Source organism: Macrotis lagotis, chromosome X (assembly GCF_037893015.1).
Source record: "Macrotis lagotis isolate mMagLag1 chromosome X, bilby.v1.9.chrom.fasta, whole genome shotgun sequence".
NCBI classification, from domain to species: domain Eukaryota; kingdom Metazoa; phylum Chordata; class Mammalia; order Peramelemorphia; family Peramelidae; genus Macrotis; species Macrotis lagotis.
Window position 1 is genome coordinate 45834169 of NC_133666.1, and position 15737 is coordinate 45849905.

The 15737-nt window shown below is 44.7% G+C and overlaps 1 protein-coding gene across 1 annotated transcript in view; it reads right to left on the reverse strand.

Annotated features, from left to right (window-relative positions):
• Nucleotides 1-1028: 1028 nt before the first annotated feature.
• GABRE (gamma-aminobutyric acid type A receptor subunit epsilon) overlaps nt 1029-15737 on the reverse strand; it is a 61641-nt gene continuing 46932 nt past the window's right edge. The window contains exons 6-9 of the mRNA XM_074199884.1: nt 13833-13970; nt 10079-10231; nt 5428-5633; nt 1029-4237 (exon numbers count right to left, since the gene is read on the reverse strand). Coding sequence (XP_074055985.1) covers nt 3449-4237; nt 5428-5633; nt 10079-10231; nt 13833-13970 — 1286 coding nt within the window. The 3' untranslated portion in view covers nt 1029-3448. The remainder of the gene's footprint in view (nt 4238-5427; nt 5634-10078; nt 10232-13832; nt 13971-15737) is intronic.

Genomic DNA, 15737 nt, shown 5'->3' on the forward strand with positions numbered 1-15737 from the left:
TTCTTTACCTTATAATATAATGCTTTAATTCTGATATGAAGGGGTTACCAGATGATAAAGCTGCTTATTAGAACTGTATGCAAAATAAAAATAATTCGGTTCTGAGGGAGAGGCTGAAGGTATCTCCCCTCTGAGTAAAGTGTATGAACTCCAATATGTGGATTTTCCAACTTCTCTCTTAGCTCCTCAGAGGCCTTTTTCACTTCTTTCTGGGTTTTTGGCAAAATTCAAGCTAGACGAGACTGGCAGATACATGGCAAATGGATAACTGAGGTGGCATTATGGGTCAGACCCAGACCCAATAGTTTTCCACATGGAATTCCCCAGAACACCATCTGTATTATGTTCCTAAATGGCTCTTTTCTTTTGGCAGGGAATAGAGTGGACTGAGCCAAGCTCAGCAAAGTTTGGAACATCCCAGATGCCTTGTTTTATTCTTTATGTAGTTTCTTCTCCCGTTTGCTCCCCTTCCCACCTTGTCTTATTCCATTGCTTCCCTTTTCCATACTGTGGGACAATGTATACTGCCACTGTGAGGTCCTGCCCTGAACACTGAAAATTTCATATCTAAAATCCTCAATAGGTCAGAGGAGGGGAGTGCTGGGAGAACAGGGGAGCCTCCAGTTGGCTGGGCAAAGTCAAAAGCCTTGGGAAAGTGCTGAAGGAGAGGGTGAAGCCCATTGCATTGGGGGAGGAGGGGGACTTAAGTGCTACTATGCTCTTGGCTTCTCCCTTTTCGAGATTCCCCACTCTCAGATGAGTGAAGGTCCCTGGGAATGTGACTTTAAGAGATGGGGGTAGGGAACAGAACTGTGGATTAGGACAGGAATGACCCAGACTATTTTCCTCAGATTTCAAACACAAACATGGCCCTGTGTCGCAGAAGCAAACACACATTGGACACCTTTAGTGCATTCTTCAATAACATTTAATATTTTGCCCTGGATTTATTTAGTTATAAGAAAGCAGACTGGTCTCTTTGCCCACCCCCCACCCCCCACCCCATTACAACAACATAAATACACCAATACATTTCTTTCACAGCTTATAAGCATTAGGGATCATTCAAGGTCACTGCTGGGGGCCCCAGAGTCAGAGGAGGCTATCTGGGTAACTGCTGTACACATAGCTGCAATTTGGACCCTTGTAAGACTTGATGAGGTCTTTGTCAACCACAGCATCCCTTCCTTGGCAGAAGTACTATACAAGGGCTGGACTTGGTCTGTGCCCTGGCTAGGGTTGAAATGGGAACCTCATTGTGCCTCAGTAAGCAGATTAGTGGTTTGGGGCAGCTGAAGATCTCCATGCCTCAAACTAGGAACTGAAATGACTGCTGACTGAACTCATGAACTCTCCAGATGCCAGACCCTGTTGCCTGTCTCAGAAGCATGACAATAGGCTCCTGTGGTGTCCACACCATCCTAAGGCATTGCAAATTATGGAAGATACTTGCATGCACCCACAGTGCCATTGACTTCATGAACCATCGGCTCAACTATGTTGCCTTCTCTCATCTGACCTTAGTGTTTTGCCTAGAAAAATGGGAGAATGATCCTTTTCCTGACTCTCAGAGGGAGAGACTCAAAGGAGATCATATAGGTGGAGGCACCTGGGAAAGCAGGGTGAGCTCCATGATGGAAAGGATCTAAGGTGTTCATGTCATTCTGCCCCTGAAGAGAAAGCTGAGTGATATGTGGTGCTGGAGACCAAATTATGTGCTGTGTTTGGTTGTGGGACAGGGATTGGTGCTAGGAGTTTAGGGAAATTGCAAGTGACTTGCAATACCCAGGGCTTATGGCACTAGGGTGCTAAGGGTGCCCAATGGGAGAAGACAAGAAGTTGATCTAGAAGGAAAAATTGAGAAAACATCAGCAGTAGTTTACACAGCTGGACTGGGCTGGTGGATGGGACAGAGAGACTTCTGAGTAGATAGGGTTTGGATCTGTCTAATGAGGGATGGACATTGACCCTATGCAAGGGATTCTGGAAAGGTTCACATCCTCAAAGGCCCACAATCTGCCTCTGGGACTTGGGAGGGTAAGCAGGACAGGGGAAGGGAGGATTGGAAGCAGGAGTAGCCACACCATCAACAGTACGTGAACCAACTCAGATCTACTACTGTGTGGCCTTGGAAAAATCATAGAACCTCTTTGAACTTTAGTTTCCTTGTCTGGAAAATTTTGGAATTGGGCAAGACAATGTATAAGGTCTCTAAATTTCCTTTTAGCTATGTGTCAGGTAACCTCCTCTCAACTTGATCAGATGGAATGATAAATGGGGCCAGGAAAGCCAGCTATCTAACAGGGTGTAGGATTTACCTAGTCCCCTGAGAGTGAAGCCAGGAATGAAGGTCCTTTTGGGATATGCTGTGCCTTAATGGCCAAGCTAGCTGCTGACAGATCAATTTTAGCAGGACAGAAGCCCCCTACTGCTTAATTCTGGAATGAATTGTGGGTAGCTGGGCTTTAAGAATTTCGAATCCTCATGACTGTGTATATGGGTTGTTTTAGGAACATAGTTCAGGGAGCAAATAATTATTCTGGAAAATCCTAGGTTAGGACTGAACCCTTTAATTTAACACTCAGTGAGAACCAGTGACTTGCCTCAGTACCACCTTCTTGCCTTTTGGCCTTAGAAATAAAGCAATGTGATCATCTCAAAGCAACTGTGAATGCAGTTTCTCCTGGCTTCCTTGCTTCAGAATTCTTTGGAGGCCCTTCTCCAGACTCCTCTCTGCCTCTGGTCACTTGTAACTCCAGGATGGTAGACTGTCTAAACAGGTAGGGACTCTGGGGCTCACTCAGGGATATAGTGGGGCAGTGGGGATTGGGATGGATTTGGAGTTAGAGGAACAAGAAGGGCTGAATCTCTGTCACTTACTACTTGTGTAACTTTGGGCAGGCCCTTCTCCTCTTTGGGCCTTCATTTTTTCCTCTGTAGAATGGAGGGGACTGAACTAGATGACCTCTGAGGTTTCTTCTATCTCAAAAATCTATGGTCCAGTGACCTAGACCAAGGCCTTTATTTGACAGATTCAAAGATCAAACGTTATCTAATCCCATTCCCTAATTTTACAGAAGAGGAAATTGAGGCAGAGGAGGTGAAATGACTTGCCCAAGGTCACACAGGTAGTAAGTAGGAGAATTAGAATCCACTTCCAGATCCTCACTCCAGATCAGGTAAGGTACCTGGGACTTGTCCAAGGTTCTATCAGTCTATATCAAGGTGGAGGGGACAGGGAGCCAAGGAGCCTTCTGAAGAGGTGTCCCAGGGGACAAGGAGGCAGAGTCGAGATCAAGCAAAAGCAAGATCCAGGAAGGGTTAGCTGGGGAACAGCAAAAAAGATACAAGACAACAACATTTCCAGCTGCTTCTTTTTCCCCTTAGCCATGATTGGGGGGCCCCTCCAGATCATCATCGGTGGCCTCTCCCCATGGAACCAGGGCATTTAGAGATACAGATAGGCGATCCAATACACAATGTTGAACAGCAGGAACGCCGTGGGAAAGAAGACACGAGAGTAGGTATCCAGGCGGGAGATGTGGATGCGGACACGGCCCTCCCTCCAGGTGCCTCTCTGGCAATCTTCAATGCAGCAGAAAAACTGCTGGCACTCCTTCCCTGGGCAGCAAGTATTCTCTTCCTGCTCTTCCTCTTCTTCCTCCTCCTCCTCGTCCTCTTCTTCCTCTACTCTATCCGGGACCCAGGGCATGCTGCTGGTGATGGTGATGGCAGTGAAGGCGGGCATGCCACTGACACTAGCACCAGTGCTAGTACCAAAAGTGGGACTAGGACCAGCACCCAAAGTGGCACCGGCACCAAAAGTGGGGCTAGGACTGGCACCAAAAGTGGCACCAGGACTAGCTCCAAAAGTGGCACCAGCACCAAAAGTGGCACTAGGACTAGCACCAAATGTGGCCGCAGGTCCAAAAGTGGCCGCAGGACTAAAAGTGGCCGCAGGACTAAAAGTGGCCGCAGGACCAAAAGCGGCACTAGGACCAGCGCCAAAAGCAACACCAGGACCAGCGCCAAAAGTGGCAGCAGGACCAGTGCCAAAAGGGGCACTGGCACCAAGACTGGCACCAAGACTGGCACCAGCACCAACACTGGCACAAAGTCTTGGTCCAGGGCTGGCACTGAGGTTGGTACCAAGAGTGGTACTAAGACTGGCACTGGCAATGGGACTGGCCCTTGGGCTGGCCCTGGCACTGGCACTGACCATGGTGCTGGCAGGACGCTGAAATCAAACAAATGACAGAGAAAAGAAGGAATCAGTTAAGTTTCCTAAGCTTTGAATGTTCCTAGTCCCTTAGCCACCACTGATTATCTATGTGACCTGGAGGGAGTCATTTATCTCCTCTGCATTTCAGATTCTCTATCCATCAAGTGGGAGTGGGTGGAGAAGAGACTTTGAGGAGGAATGAGAAGGGTTAAATGAGGCATCCCTTCTCTTCTGCCTTCTCTGAGACTAGATGGACTAGATTCTGAGTCAGTAGCAAAAGACCATTCTTTTACTAAAGCAATCGACACACAAACCTGGAATCCTCATTCTCTCCAGGGTCTAGTAGAGACCAGTAAGAAGTCACTCTCATTCTGAAGGGGGTGAATTAGGAATTGCTTGGAATTAAGAGATCCTTAAGGGGGATTTTGATGGGATTTATTAGAGGTGAGTTTCCTTGGGAGCTAAAAAATCTGGTTTTGACCAAACTTTGGGCACATTCTTTAACGTTTCTCTATTCAGTTTGCTCAGCTTTCAGGGATTGCCAGTTGTGTAACTTGCCAGCAGGGCTGGCAAGGGTTCTTCTGTAGAGGGTCCTGACAAGACCTGAAAGCAAGATCCAAGGCTCTTCAGGGCTGGAGATCAACATTCGAGAAGAGGAGAAGCCCCTGGGGCCAAAGTCCTCTTCTGGTGGATTTGTTCCTAAGGAGGAGCTGGAGTCTCAGAGAAATTGAGGCTCAGAGCCAGAAACTTGACATTCCACTCCCTCATTTTCCCAGAATGTCAGAGTTTAGGGGGCTCTAGATAGTCAGATTGTTCAGCTCAAAAGGGAATTCCCATCTTAACCCAGCTCTGCTTCCAGGCCTCCACTGAGGGTAAATCTATCACCTCTAATTCTGAGGTGAATTGTGGATAGCTGGGCTTTAAGAATTTCGAATAGGCATGTAACCCTATTCCAGAGACAACGAATTCAGATATTTATCAGCCTCTCTCTAGTGTTCCCCACCAGAAGATATGATGCCACTACCCTCTTCCCCTACTTTCAGGCTGTAGGCATTGTCCAGAGGGATGGTTATGAGATGGATGGAGGTATTGGGAGAACTCCCTCAGAGTGGGCTAGATCCCTGAGATAGGTGGAGACGCCTGTTTCTCACCCAACCTCTCCCCCTCCGCCTCCCCTACCCAGCTACCCAAGGCAATCAACTTACTGGCCTGGATCGTCGGTTGCCGCTACCCGCCAGCAGCCTCCTGTTCCCTACCAAATAGTTGAGTGTGGCATACTCTATCAGGGCGGCAAAAACGAAGATGAAGCACACTGAGACAAAGAGGTCCATGGCGGTTACATAGGAGACACGGGGGAGGTGCTTTCGGGAAATGGTGCTCAGGGTGGTCATGGTGAGTACAGTGGTGATCCCTGAAAGGCCAGGAGGAATAATGTCAGTGGCAGTTCATAGGAAAGGATATTTCCTTCAATAGGGCTTAGTGAGCAAATGGAAACCAAGTCATTCAATGGGGAAGAAGCCTGGCTTGGCCTGCCCCCCCCCCATCCAGTGCTAAGCTTAGAGGTGGGGCAATTCTTAAGAAAGTTGGCTATGCAGTCCGGTAATGCTCTCGTGTCAACATAGTTCAAGGGATGATTGTACATTCAAAAGGAGAAGGGAAGAATGGTGTGGTGAATAGATTAATACACTGGAAGTCTGAAGACATGCATTTGAAGCCTGGCTCTGATATTGACCCCACTAGTGTGGCCTTAAGGGAATCTGGATCTCAGTTTCCTTCTCCTTAAGAGTTGTGAATCAGAGGACCTTAGAAAACATCCAGTTTAGCCATTTCATTTTATAGAGGGGGAAATTGGGACATCTTGCCCATGCTAGCACAGTGAACATTAAAGGAGTGTCCTCTGCCCACAAAACTGGAACATACAATCCATCACGAGCCTCTTCAAATAGGCAGATTCTGCTTGGCCCTAGAGGACAGAACAGGGGTTTCCAAGGAGGCAGAGTACAGATGAATACAAGGAAGTCCTTTGTACCAAGGCTGCCAGGGATACTCTTCCTTCCCTAACAATCCATGGTCTTCTATCACTCTTAGAGTACAGAAGAACTAACAGTCACAAAATCCTGGAATGGCAAAGATGTAAGGGACCTAAGACGTCATCTAGGCCAACCCATATCTGAACCAGAATATCTTCAGTAGTAACCCTAAGTGGATCTTGAAGACATCCAATAAGAAGGAGCTTGATACATTTCAAGACAACCCATTACATTTATTGAGCTGATGGCTTCTCCTGTCTCCTTTGACCTGGAAGCTCTGCCTTTCTTAGTGCAACCTAAGATCACATTATTGTTTCGGCTGCCATATTGCACCACTGACATGTAGTGAGCTTGTGGTCTACTAAAGCCCCCCAATTCTTTTCAGATGAGTTTCAGTCTGGCCATGCCTGTCCCATCTCGTATTTTGAAACTGATTTTTTTTGACACCACAGCATGGGCATACCAGTTCACCTTGCTTCCCAAACCTATTACTTATTACAGGCTGGGAAAAGTCATCGAAACTAAGAATAATTCATATTTCTACAGTGCTTTCAGCTTTGCAAAGTACTTTCACTGTGAGGTAGGTAGCTAGTTGTATCTCCACTTTAGAGATGAGGCCCCAAATCACTTCTTTAGGCTGACCTGGTTAGTACGTATCAGAAGTGGGATTTGAACCCAGGCATTCTGTGTCCATAACTACTACCTTTCTGCTACAATCACTCAAAACAATGATGTTCATCTGGGAGAACATCAGGAACAAGTCTTTGGAGAGAATGCAGGAGGTTAATGAGAACGCAATGTGGATATAGAAACCCCCTCACAGCAATGGACCCCTCTTCTTTTCACAGAGGACAGAGATCCCCTGCCTTATCTCTCTGGGCCTCACTTTCCTCACGTTTAAAGTCAATAGAGCTGTACGGTGGTTTCCCTATCAACATTAACTCTACAATTCAACCATCTTTGACTTTGTCAGGCTAAAATGGGAGATCATTGTTAGGGTGCTGAGAGGCACAAATGGAATACTAGGGTGGGGGTAACTGGCAGAGTCTGAAACTGGGGCTACAATTTCCTATGTCACCTAGACACAAAGTTTGGAAGAGAAAAGCTGTTGGTAAAGGCAGGGAAGAGTTGAGAGAGAGTAAGTTGAAAGGAGAATCTTGTTCCCAGCACTAAATGAATGTTTCTAGTTGAAGCTCCACTCCTTAACATCTCTGAGCCTCACTTTATTCATCTTTAAATGGAGATAGTAATCATGCCTAACAGGATTGTTGCAAGGATCCAATGTGATAGCATAGTTTAGTGATTTTTGAGCCTTAAAGGACTAGAGAAATAACTTATTAATAATAATAATAATATAATAAAGACAAAGTGTGCCAAACGAAATGATTTGCCCAAGGTCTCGCAGCAGTCAGCTATAGACCAGGATTTCCACTAGGGACCCCTGATTTTATATGCAGTATTCTTTCTCCTGTACATCTCAGATGTCTCCACCATTTTTCAGAGAAGGGAAATGAGATTTAGAGATGGAACAACCTTGGCCAAGGTCCTCAGTGAGGGGCTTAGAGGTTGCCAGGGTTGGGAGAAGTGGGTATTCCCCTCCACCACCTTGATCCTCCTGACCTGCTTCCCTGTTCACTGCCCTCCTGGTTTCCATGTCCATTCCCTCTCTTTGCTTTGTTCTCATGAAATAGTCTCACTATTCTGGCCTTAGACCTCATCTTCTAGCTCTCCAGTTTTCTTTGACTACAGTCATAACTCAGGTTGTTATCCCTCCTTCAATCCCTGGAACTTCCCAACGGATTGACTAGAGAGGAAAGATCTAGGTGGCCTCAGTCAAGAGTTTGGAGTCCTTGGGATGGTTGAGAAGGTTGGTACCCACAAAAAGGAAATGAACTCAGAGCTTTCCCATCTTCACATGGGACATGGGTCCCTCTGAAGAAGGTCCCACTGTGCCTCATTCCACCAATATTCTCTTCTTTCCAGTATCCCTCTACCCCTGACCCTTTGGGCTTCTGCCCAAATTTCTGCTTTCACAAGGCATCTGTAAGAGAATTATTCTGTCAGCCCTATCCACCTGCCCCAGGTTTTTGGTTGGTCACCATGGCAATGAATGGAGGAAGGAGGCAGTAGGTTCTTGGAGAAAATGTGGAGCAACCAATTAGCCAAGTGTGATGATTGCAGGCAATTTCCATTGCCACAGGAGGCAGGGGACAATGGTAGCAGCATGAAGGTATACATCTGATATTGCTGCACCAGTCAAAAGGGAAAGCCTGGTGTTGGTGTGGAAGAAAGGATCCATGTGAGGATCAGAGATCCCATGTGATACAAATGTTACAACTCCATGTGATGTGTTGTTCTGAACCATTTCTGAAACTGCCAAATCTAGAGATTCATCCCAGAAAATCAGTCTGGGTGGGGAAGAACGGTGAGCATCCTATAGTTGAGTTAGGGGTATAGATGGATTGTGTGTGTGTGTGTGTGTGTGTGTGTGTGTGTGTGTGTATTTGTGTGAGAGAGCTACACATCTATACTTATTTGCATGAACTTGGAAGAATTATGAAACACATTATTTTATTTCTTGTCTAGTCTAGTTCCTAGAACATAGTAAGTGCTTAATAATTGATTAATGATATCCGGAGACAACACTTTATCCATTTCTCCTGCTGTGACAGTCCCTCCCACTACTTTACCACTTGCATTGACTCTTTTTCCTTCTGTAGAAATTACTTGGGGGTTCAGAATCGGGCCATTCATATGCCCAACATCCAGAAGGGCTCTCTTGTCACTGCTTCCCAAATTGTTGCACCCTTCTCTGGGCTCAGGACTAGGACCTATGGCTGCACAGCTTTTCTAGAAGGCTACACAGGCAGAAGCCTTTTCTCTGCCTGACCCCAAAACACATTCTTCCCATGGACCCACAATTCAAAGACCAATTCACTCATTAAAACCAGAATCATTCCTAGAGTCCACACTCAAAGACCTTAATTGGCAAAGGTCTATTCCAGGGATCCATGCCTGGACACTCATCCTCCCACATTCTCTCATATTCACCTCTTGCTCAATACCCTTTGTTCTCTTTCTCTTGTAACTATTTTACTCCATGCACTCACTCCATGAAATAAACGTACTCAGAATTAAAAGAAATAGTTTAAACAAAGGACCTTCATATCATACACGTACTTGCTAATGTAAACTATCTGAGGCAAGGATGAGTTTATAGCTCATTGGCCTGCATGAGGATTCATCTACAACATCTTTGACTTCAGCAACACCATGTTGTAGCAATCTGAACTAACTTAAAAGTTCAGATAATTTTTACTTATGTAAATGGAGAATGGTCATGGAATAAATAATAAAAATGAAGAAATTAATTTGGATTTCAAATTGCCATACTAAACAATTATCTAATGTCAAGAAAATATCATTATGGATACTACTTTTTCCTTGAACCATAACCTCCCCTATCATCCCACCCTGAGCTCTTCAGCCCTAGACATTACCTTCATGGTAGATTGAACTTTACCTACAATGTTCAAGTGGGATGCCAATGAATGAAGTATGGAATCCTTGACTGTTCTTGCTGGAAAGGCTTTTAGAAAACATTGAGTTCAGCTACTTCATTTTACAAATGGAGCCACTGAGGCTTGTAGTGGGTAAGGTCACACTAACATAGTAGAGTTGGGTCTAGGACCCAGTTCTCTAGAGTCCCAAGCCACTCTTCTCACTCCCAGCAACACCCCAATTAGATGACTAACCTTTTTTCCCCCATAAAGAAGCTAAACTGTAGTCATATGGTAGACTGGATGCTCAAGGTAATCCAACTTACCCAAGGAGGTCCTAGCTGGGGTGGAGTCTCTCTTGATCCAAAAGGAAACCCAGGAGAGCACCACAGTCAAGATGCAAGGGATGTAGGTCTGAATGGCAAAGTAGCCCATCCGCCGGCTTAGGTCAAAAGAAACAGTCATAACCATGTAATCACCTGGGAGACACAAAGAGTTTGTTAAAGTGAAATGATTGACCTCAACTTTAGTCCTGTTCATTTTTGAGGTAGTGGCCACCACCACCACCATCATCCATCATTTCCTTTCCCTGGGATCAGAAATGTCACGTAGCCAGATGTGTTATCTTGGTCTCACACCTAGGTCTCCTATCTCCTAATCATGAGTCCTTTCCATAATCTTCCCCCACCCCCATTCCCCACATTGCTTTCTTTAACTCGGCTCTCTTTGCCCTCCAGGCTTCCTTGGTAGAAGGACCCAAATCCTTCTCTAATAGAACTTGACTGTGTCGCAGTTTTGGTCTGTTGATTGTTCTCAAGGCTTTCCTAGCAATCCCATTGTTCCTTGTTTGGTCCCAGTTGCTTTGTCCTTTGGATTAAGCTGAGAACTTCCTCCTCCTCTTTCTCTTCTTCCCTCTCCTACTTCTTCTTCCTCTTCTTTTTCTACTTTCTTCTTTCCTTTTCCTCTTTTCCTTTTGCTCCCTCTCCCTCCTCTCTTCCTCTTTCTCCTCCATCCCTCTCTGCCGCTCTGTCTCTAACTGTTGGCAGAATTCTCTGTTTACTGATGTTTGAGCATATGCTTAAGATACCCTAGCCAGCTGGTCTCCAGGCAAAGCGGATGGCATAATAGACTGGTTCTAGAGTCTGAGCTGAGAAATGAAGCCTGCAAACTCCAAGGCTATATCTGTGTAACTCAGAACTGCAGAATGAAAGGTAAAAAATCCAGTCTGCCATTTAAATCTACTTCATTTGAATATGCAGGTTTCAAGATAATGCAACCAGAGCCAGAATCAGGGTATGAAAGCTGATGTTATGTCTTAGGGACTAACATCAAGAAAGGGCTATGCTTCCTGAAGTTATCTGGAGAACACTATCTTCATGAGGTGGTTTGAAGGGGAAGGTAGGCCCACCCTGTAGGAGGACAAAGTGGCGTTGCAGTACAGCAGTAATAGACATCCCCTCCTTTTGCTATATTTGGCTCAGACCTCACTCTTACAAGCAGATTTGTCCCAGATGTCTGAGTTTCTGGCTGCAGATTTGAATCCAGCTTGATCCTTGACTTCAGTCACTATTGATTCCATAGACTATAGATTCATAATTTCATATATCCCTGGAATTTCAGAGCTGGAAGGGAGCCAAAAGATCATGTACTCCCACTTCCTCATTTTTTACAGAGAAGTATGTTAAAGCCCAGAGGAGGGGAAGCTATTTGGGGCAGGTAAGAGCTGTTCTAGAGAGAAGAGTATCTTGTCCATCGTTTGGAGAATTTGGACATGGTCCTCTCAAAAGATTTCCTATTGTCTATGCACTATCAACCTTCTAAGAAGGAGAGAAAACCATATTCTTTCATTGTCAGGGAGAAATATGTAGGATCTTGATCAGTTGCCCCAATTCCTCCACATTTAACCTGACTGACACTTTTTCATGGGTGAATTTAATTTCATTAACAGAAAACTATCCTAGTCTGAGCTTCCAAGAGAGTCCAGGGCCAAGCCAATTGTATTTAAAAAGTACACAGAGAATTGCACATGGATCTTGGTTCTGATCAGAATGTCTCTCCCATGCTTACCTACCACCGTGGAACTACCTTTTCATTGGAGGAGATACACAACTGCATCCTTAACATCCAGTATGATGTGGAGACTGACACAGCAATGGGATTTGGGGCTACATTTAAGTAAGACAGAGCATCCAGGAATAAGAGGTGATGGTCCCACTGTCTTCTGCAATAGTCCTACATTACTACACTAGGATTATTATATTCAGTTTGGAATTATGTGAGTATAGGTAGAGAATATGCCGAGAAGGGCAACCAGGTTATATAATGGGATCAGTTGAAAGAAACAGAAATTTTTAATTTGGTGAAAAAGAGGCTGATACTCGAACATCACGTCTGACCTCATGAACTTGAAAGATGGTCATGTGAAAGAAAGATTAGATGGGTTCTGGTAGGTTCTAGAAGACCAGACCCAGGAGCAATGGTGGCAAGTTGCAAAGGAGCAAATTAAGGCTTGAAATAATGGAAATGATTTTCTAACAAGGATACTTGGCCCAGTGTGGAATGGGTGGGCTATCTTGGAGGAGAGGAGTTGGTTTCTCTTTCTTGAATGTCTTCAAGTTGAGGAGGGATGACCACCTTTTGGTATACTGCAGTAAGGATTCTTTTTGGGGTTTGTAACTTCAAAATTCTATGACTGCAGAACTTTACATCAATCTTCATTATCATCCAACTCTCTCTTGCCAAGATGGGCATAGAAAGACTCAATTTTCCCCAGAACTAAGGTGTTAAGTCTGTTCTTTTGACTACCTGTCCTGGTGTCTCAACTTAATTTAGGATAAGAAGTATTGCCTGAGTCATGACTTGGGAGTGCTGGCTGAGCTCTTCTGGTTGTTTCCTCTCTATTTTTATGGGCAATCAGGGTTGCAGTGCCTCCAGTTTGTGGTTTGGGGGACTCCAGGCTTCCAACACTCTCCTTCCATTTCTATCCTCTGAGATAGCTCTTCTGTACTCCAAGGACAACTCAGCTGCTCTGATTTCACAGATTCTTATCTCTGCATCACAGGTTCATACAATTTAACACATCCCACCTTAATAGCAATCTTTTCGCAGCTAGTAACTCATTGGTTTGGGGCTGTTTCTCTGCCAAGTTAATATTTTCTTGCTACAGATAGATTTATTACCCCATCGACCTTTTCTATTTATACTTGGTTTCTTCTGGGGCCAGAGAGGGATTTTTTTTTCCTTTGCTAAGAAAAGTTGAAAGATGGAAATCCTTCTTTGGGGACTGGGGAAGGAAGCCAATTCAGTACCTACACTTGGTACTTCCTGGGTGGTCAAAAAAGCCAAGTGACTATGAATAAATCATAAATGGTGTAGACAGTAGGAAGCGTCGCTGATCTGGCTTCCTGGTAACTGGTAAATAGCTTATTTCCTGCCAGACTAGGATTCTGACTGAAAGCTTGGGAACCATACATAGCTCATTAGATATAGTTTTGAATAAGAAACCAGTCTTCAGATTTTTAGCAGATACTAAACATACACTTGGTTTCTACTCATGGTAGATGTCCTTGTATCTTTGCCTTCCTTGGCTAATGTTTTCCTCCAGAGTGGCACAGTATAAGGAAGACTGGATCTGGAGTTAGCATACCTGGATTAGAATCCCGTTTCTGCCCATCATCTTTCCAATCATCTAGGTTCACAATCTCAGTGACTCCTCACACTCACTTGCCCCAGCTCATTCCAGTCAGTTAATTTTTGTTTCTACCATGTCTGTCTTTGATGTCCCCTTCTCTCTATTTACACTGCTATAACTCCAATTCAGGTTCTTGTAACAGTCTCCCGTTTTGCCTTTCTGTCTCAAGTCTCTCCTGATTGCACTTCAATTGATCCTTGACATGACTTCGAGAGTAATCTTCCTAATGTCCAGGTCTGACTATGTTGCCTTTCAGTTCACTTCTGGGGTATTCACTGGTGGGTGGTTTCCCGTCACCTCCCATTCCCCAATGTTAGCTTCTCTTAGCCCTAACTTGCCCTTGTTTCTCTCCACTATCGACTACACTTTATTCTATCAAATACCCTTACCAGCACCAGTCCGAAGCACTTCAGATGTATTCCGCAGTCCCGTAAAGTCAAACTGGTAGAGCCTCCAGGAGCGCTGGTCAGATACTTCAATAGAGTAGCGCCTCCAACGGTAAACGATCTCTTCAGCAGGATAACCATCTGGAAAATGGGCAAGCCCAGAAAGAGGCTAAAGACCATAGCCCTGAGAGGCTTGTTTGAATGGAATCTGCTTATTTGTTTGACCCTCTGTAGTCTGGGAAACCAAGTGAGAACTGTCATATGTACATGGTCCAGGAGGGAACCCACCATTTTCCAAATATCTCAGAGACTTTTTGCCATAGTCTTGAAAATACATCATGGTGCTGGAATTTGCTTCTAGAGCATTTTACAGTTTGTGCAAGGAGCACAGGTCCTATTTTATAGAAAAGGAAACCAAGGCCTTCATGGTTAAATAACAGCTACTTACTCTCTGACTCTAGATTTGAACTCAGGTCCTCTAAATCCAAATCATTGCCCTTTTCACAATTCCTTAACTTTTTTGACTTAAAGTTAGGGTAATTCCACAACTTGGAAATTGGGTTTTTAATATCATTTCTTCAAGAGTGAAGCAGAAGAGCTGAGCCCAGGAAAATTGAAGTTATCCTTCAAATTCAATAGATAGTCCCTGGCTTGGCTCTGTTAATGGGATTTGCACTCTATTATCCCACTGTTGGACCTGTCTTTGGCTAGTGAGCACTTTGTCATCCTCAAACTCACTATGCTTTCTTTTTGGTAACTTTCAGCCAAAACACCCCAGGAGAACTCTGGATCACGTGTATGTGTATATTTGTGTATGTGTGTAAGGGATCACTACAGCAACCTTAGTAAAAACCATGATAGTAGGAGCAGTCAAGTTTGGCTACTCCTTTCCTAGGTCCTGGTCCCCAAAAGGGCCAACCTGCTGTGAAAGTGTTTGGATCAAGCCCTAAGGACTCAGGTTAGGAGTCCTGCCATTTCCCCTCTTCTCCCCTTCCAAGGAGGTTGAATTGTTCTAAACCTAGATCCAGGCTTGTCATGGGAGCTAATACTAGAGGTCCCTTGATCATTGACTAACAACCAATTTGGGAAAAGACCTAGAAATCTCCCCCCCACTGCCCCACTACCATTCCCAAACTGAGCATCTGGAAACTCCACTGGCCTGCTCATTCTTCAAGTTATCCATCTCCACCAAATAGAGAAGTCTCCATGAAACCTTCCACAGACAGGCTCCAGTGATCTCTCCATCCCCCAGCCTCCCACACTCACTAATGAAACCATTTCCTTGGTTCTTGGCATATGCTGTTCCCTGAAATCTCCTATACTATCTGAGAATGTCTAATATGAAGGCCAAGGACCTGGGTTTGAATCTTGATACTGCCATTTACTACCCATAGGACCCTGGGCAAGTAACTGAACTTCTCTGCACATTTGTTTCCTCCTCTGTAAAATGGGAGAATTGGACTTGACTTCTGAGATCACAGGACTTCTAGGTCATATCCAGCTGTGTCTGATATATATTCATTCTCTCTCTCCCCATTCCTTTCCTCTCTCTCCCTCTGGCCCTTTCTCCTCTTCTCTTCTCTTCTCTTCTCTTTTCTTTTCTTTTCTTTTCTTTTCTTTTCTTTTCTTTTCTTTTCTTTTCTTTTCTTTTCTTTTCTTTTCTTTTCTTTTCTCTCTCTCTCTCTCTCTCTCTCTCTCTCTCTCTCTCTCTCTCTCTCTGTTTATTCAATTTCCTCTATACATTAATCTTGTCTTCTCAGCTAAATGTTCCTCCCCCAAGGGCACATAACACATCTTTCTCATCTGAGGAGCCTCCACAATGGTGAGCGCAGGCCCTAACCACCAACTAGGTATCTAAGGGATATTTGTTGCCTGTCTCTAGCTGTTCAGTTCTTTCTGCCACCTCTG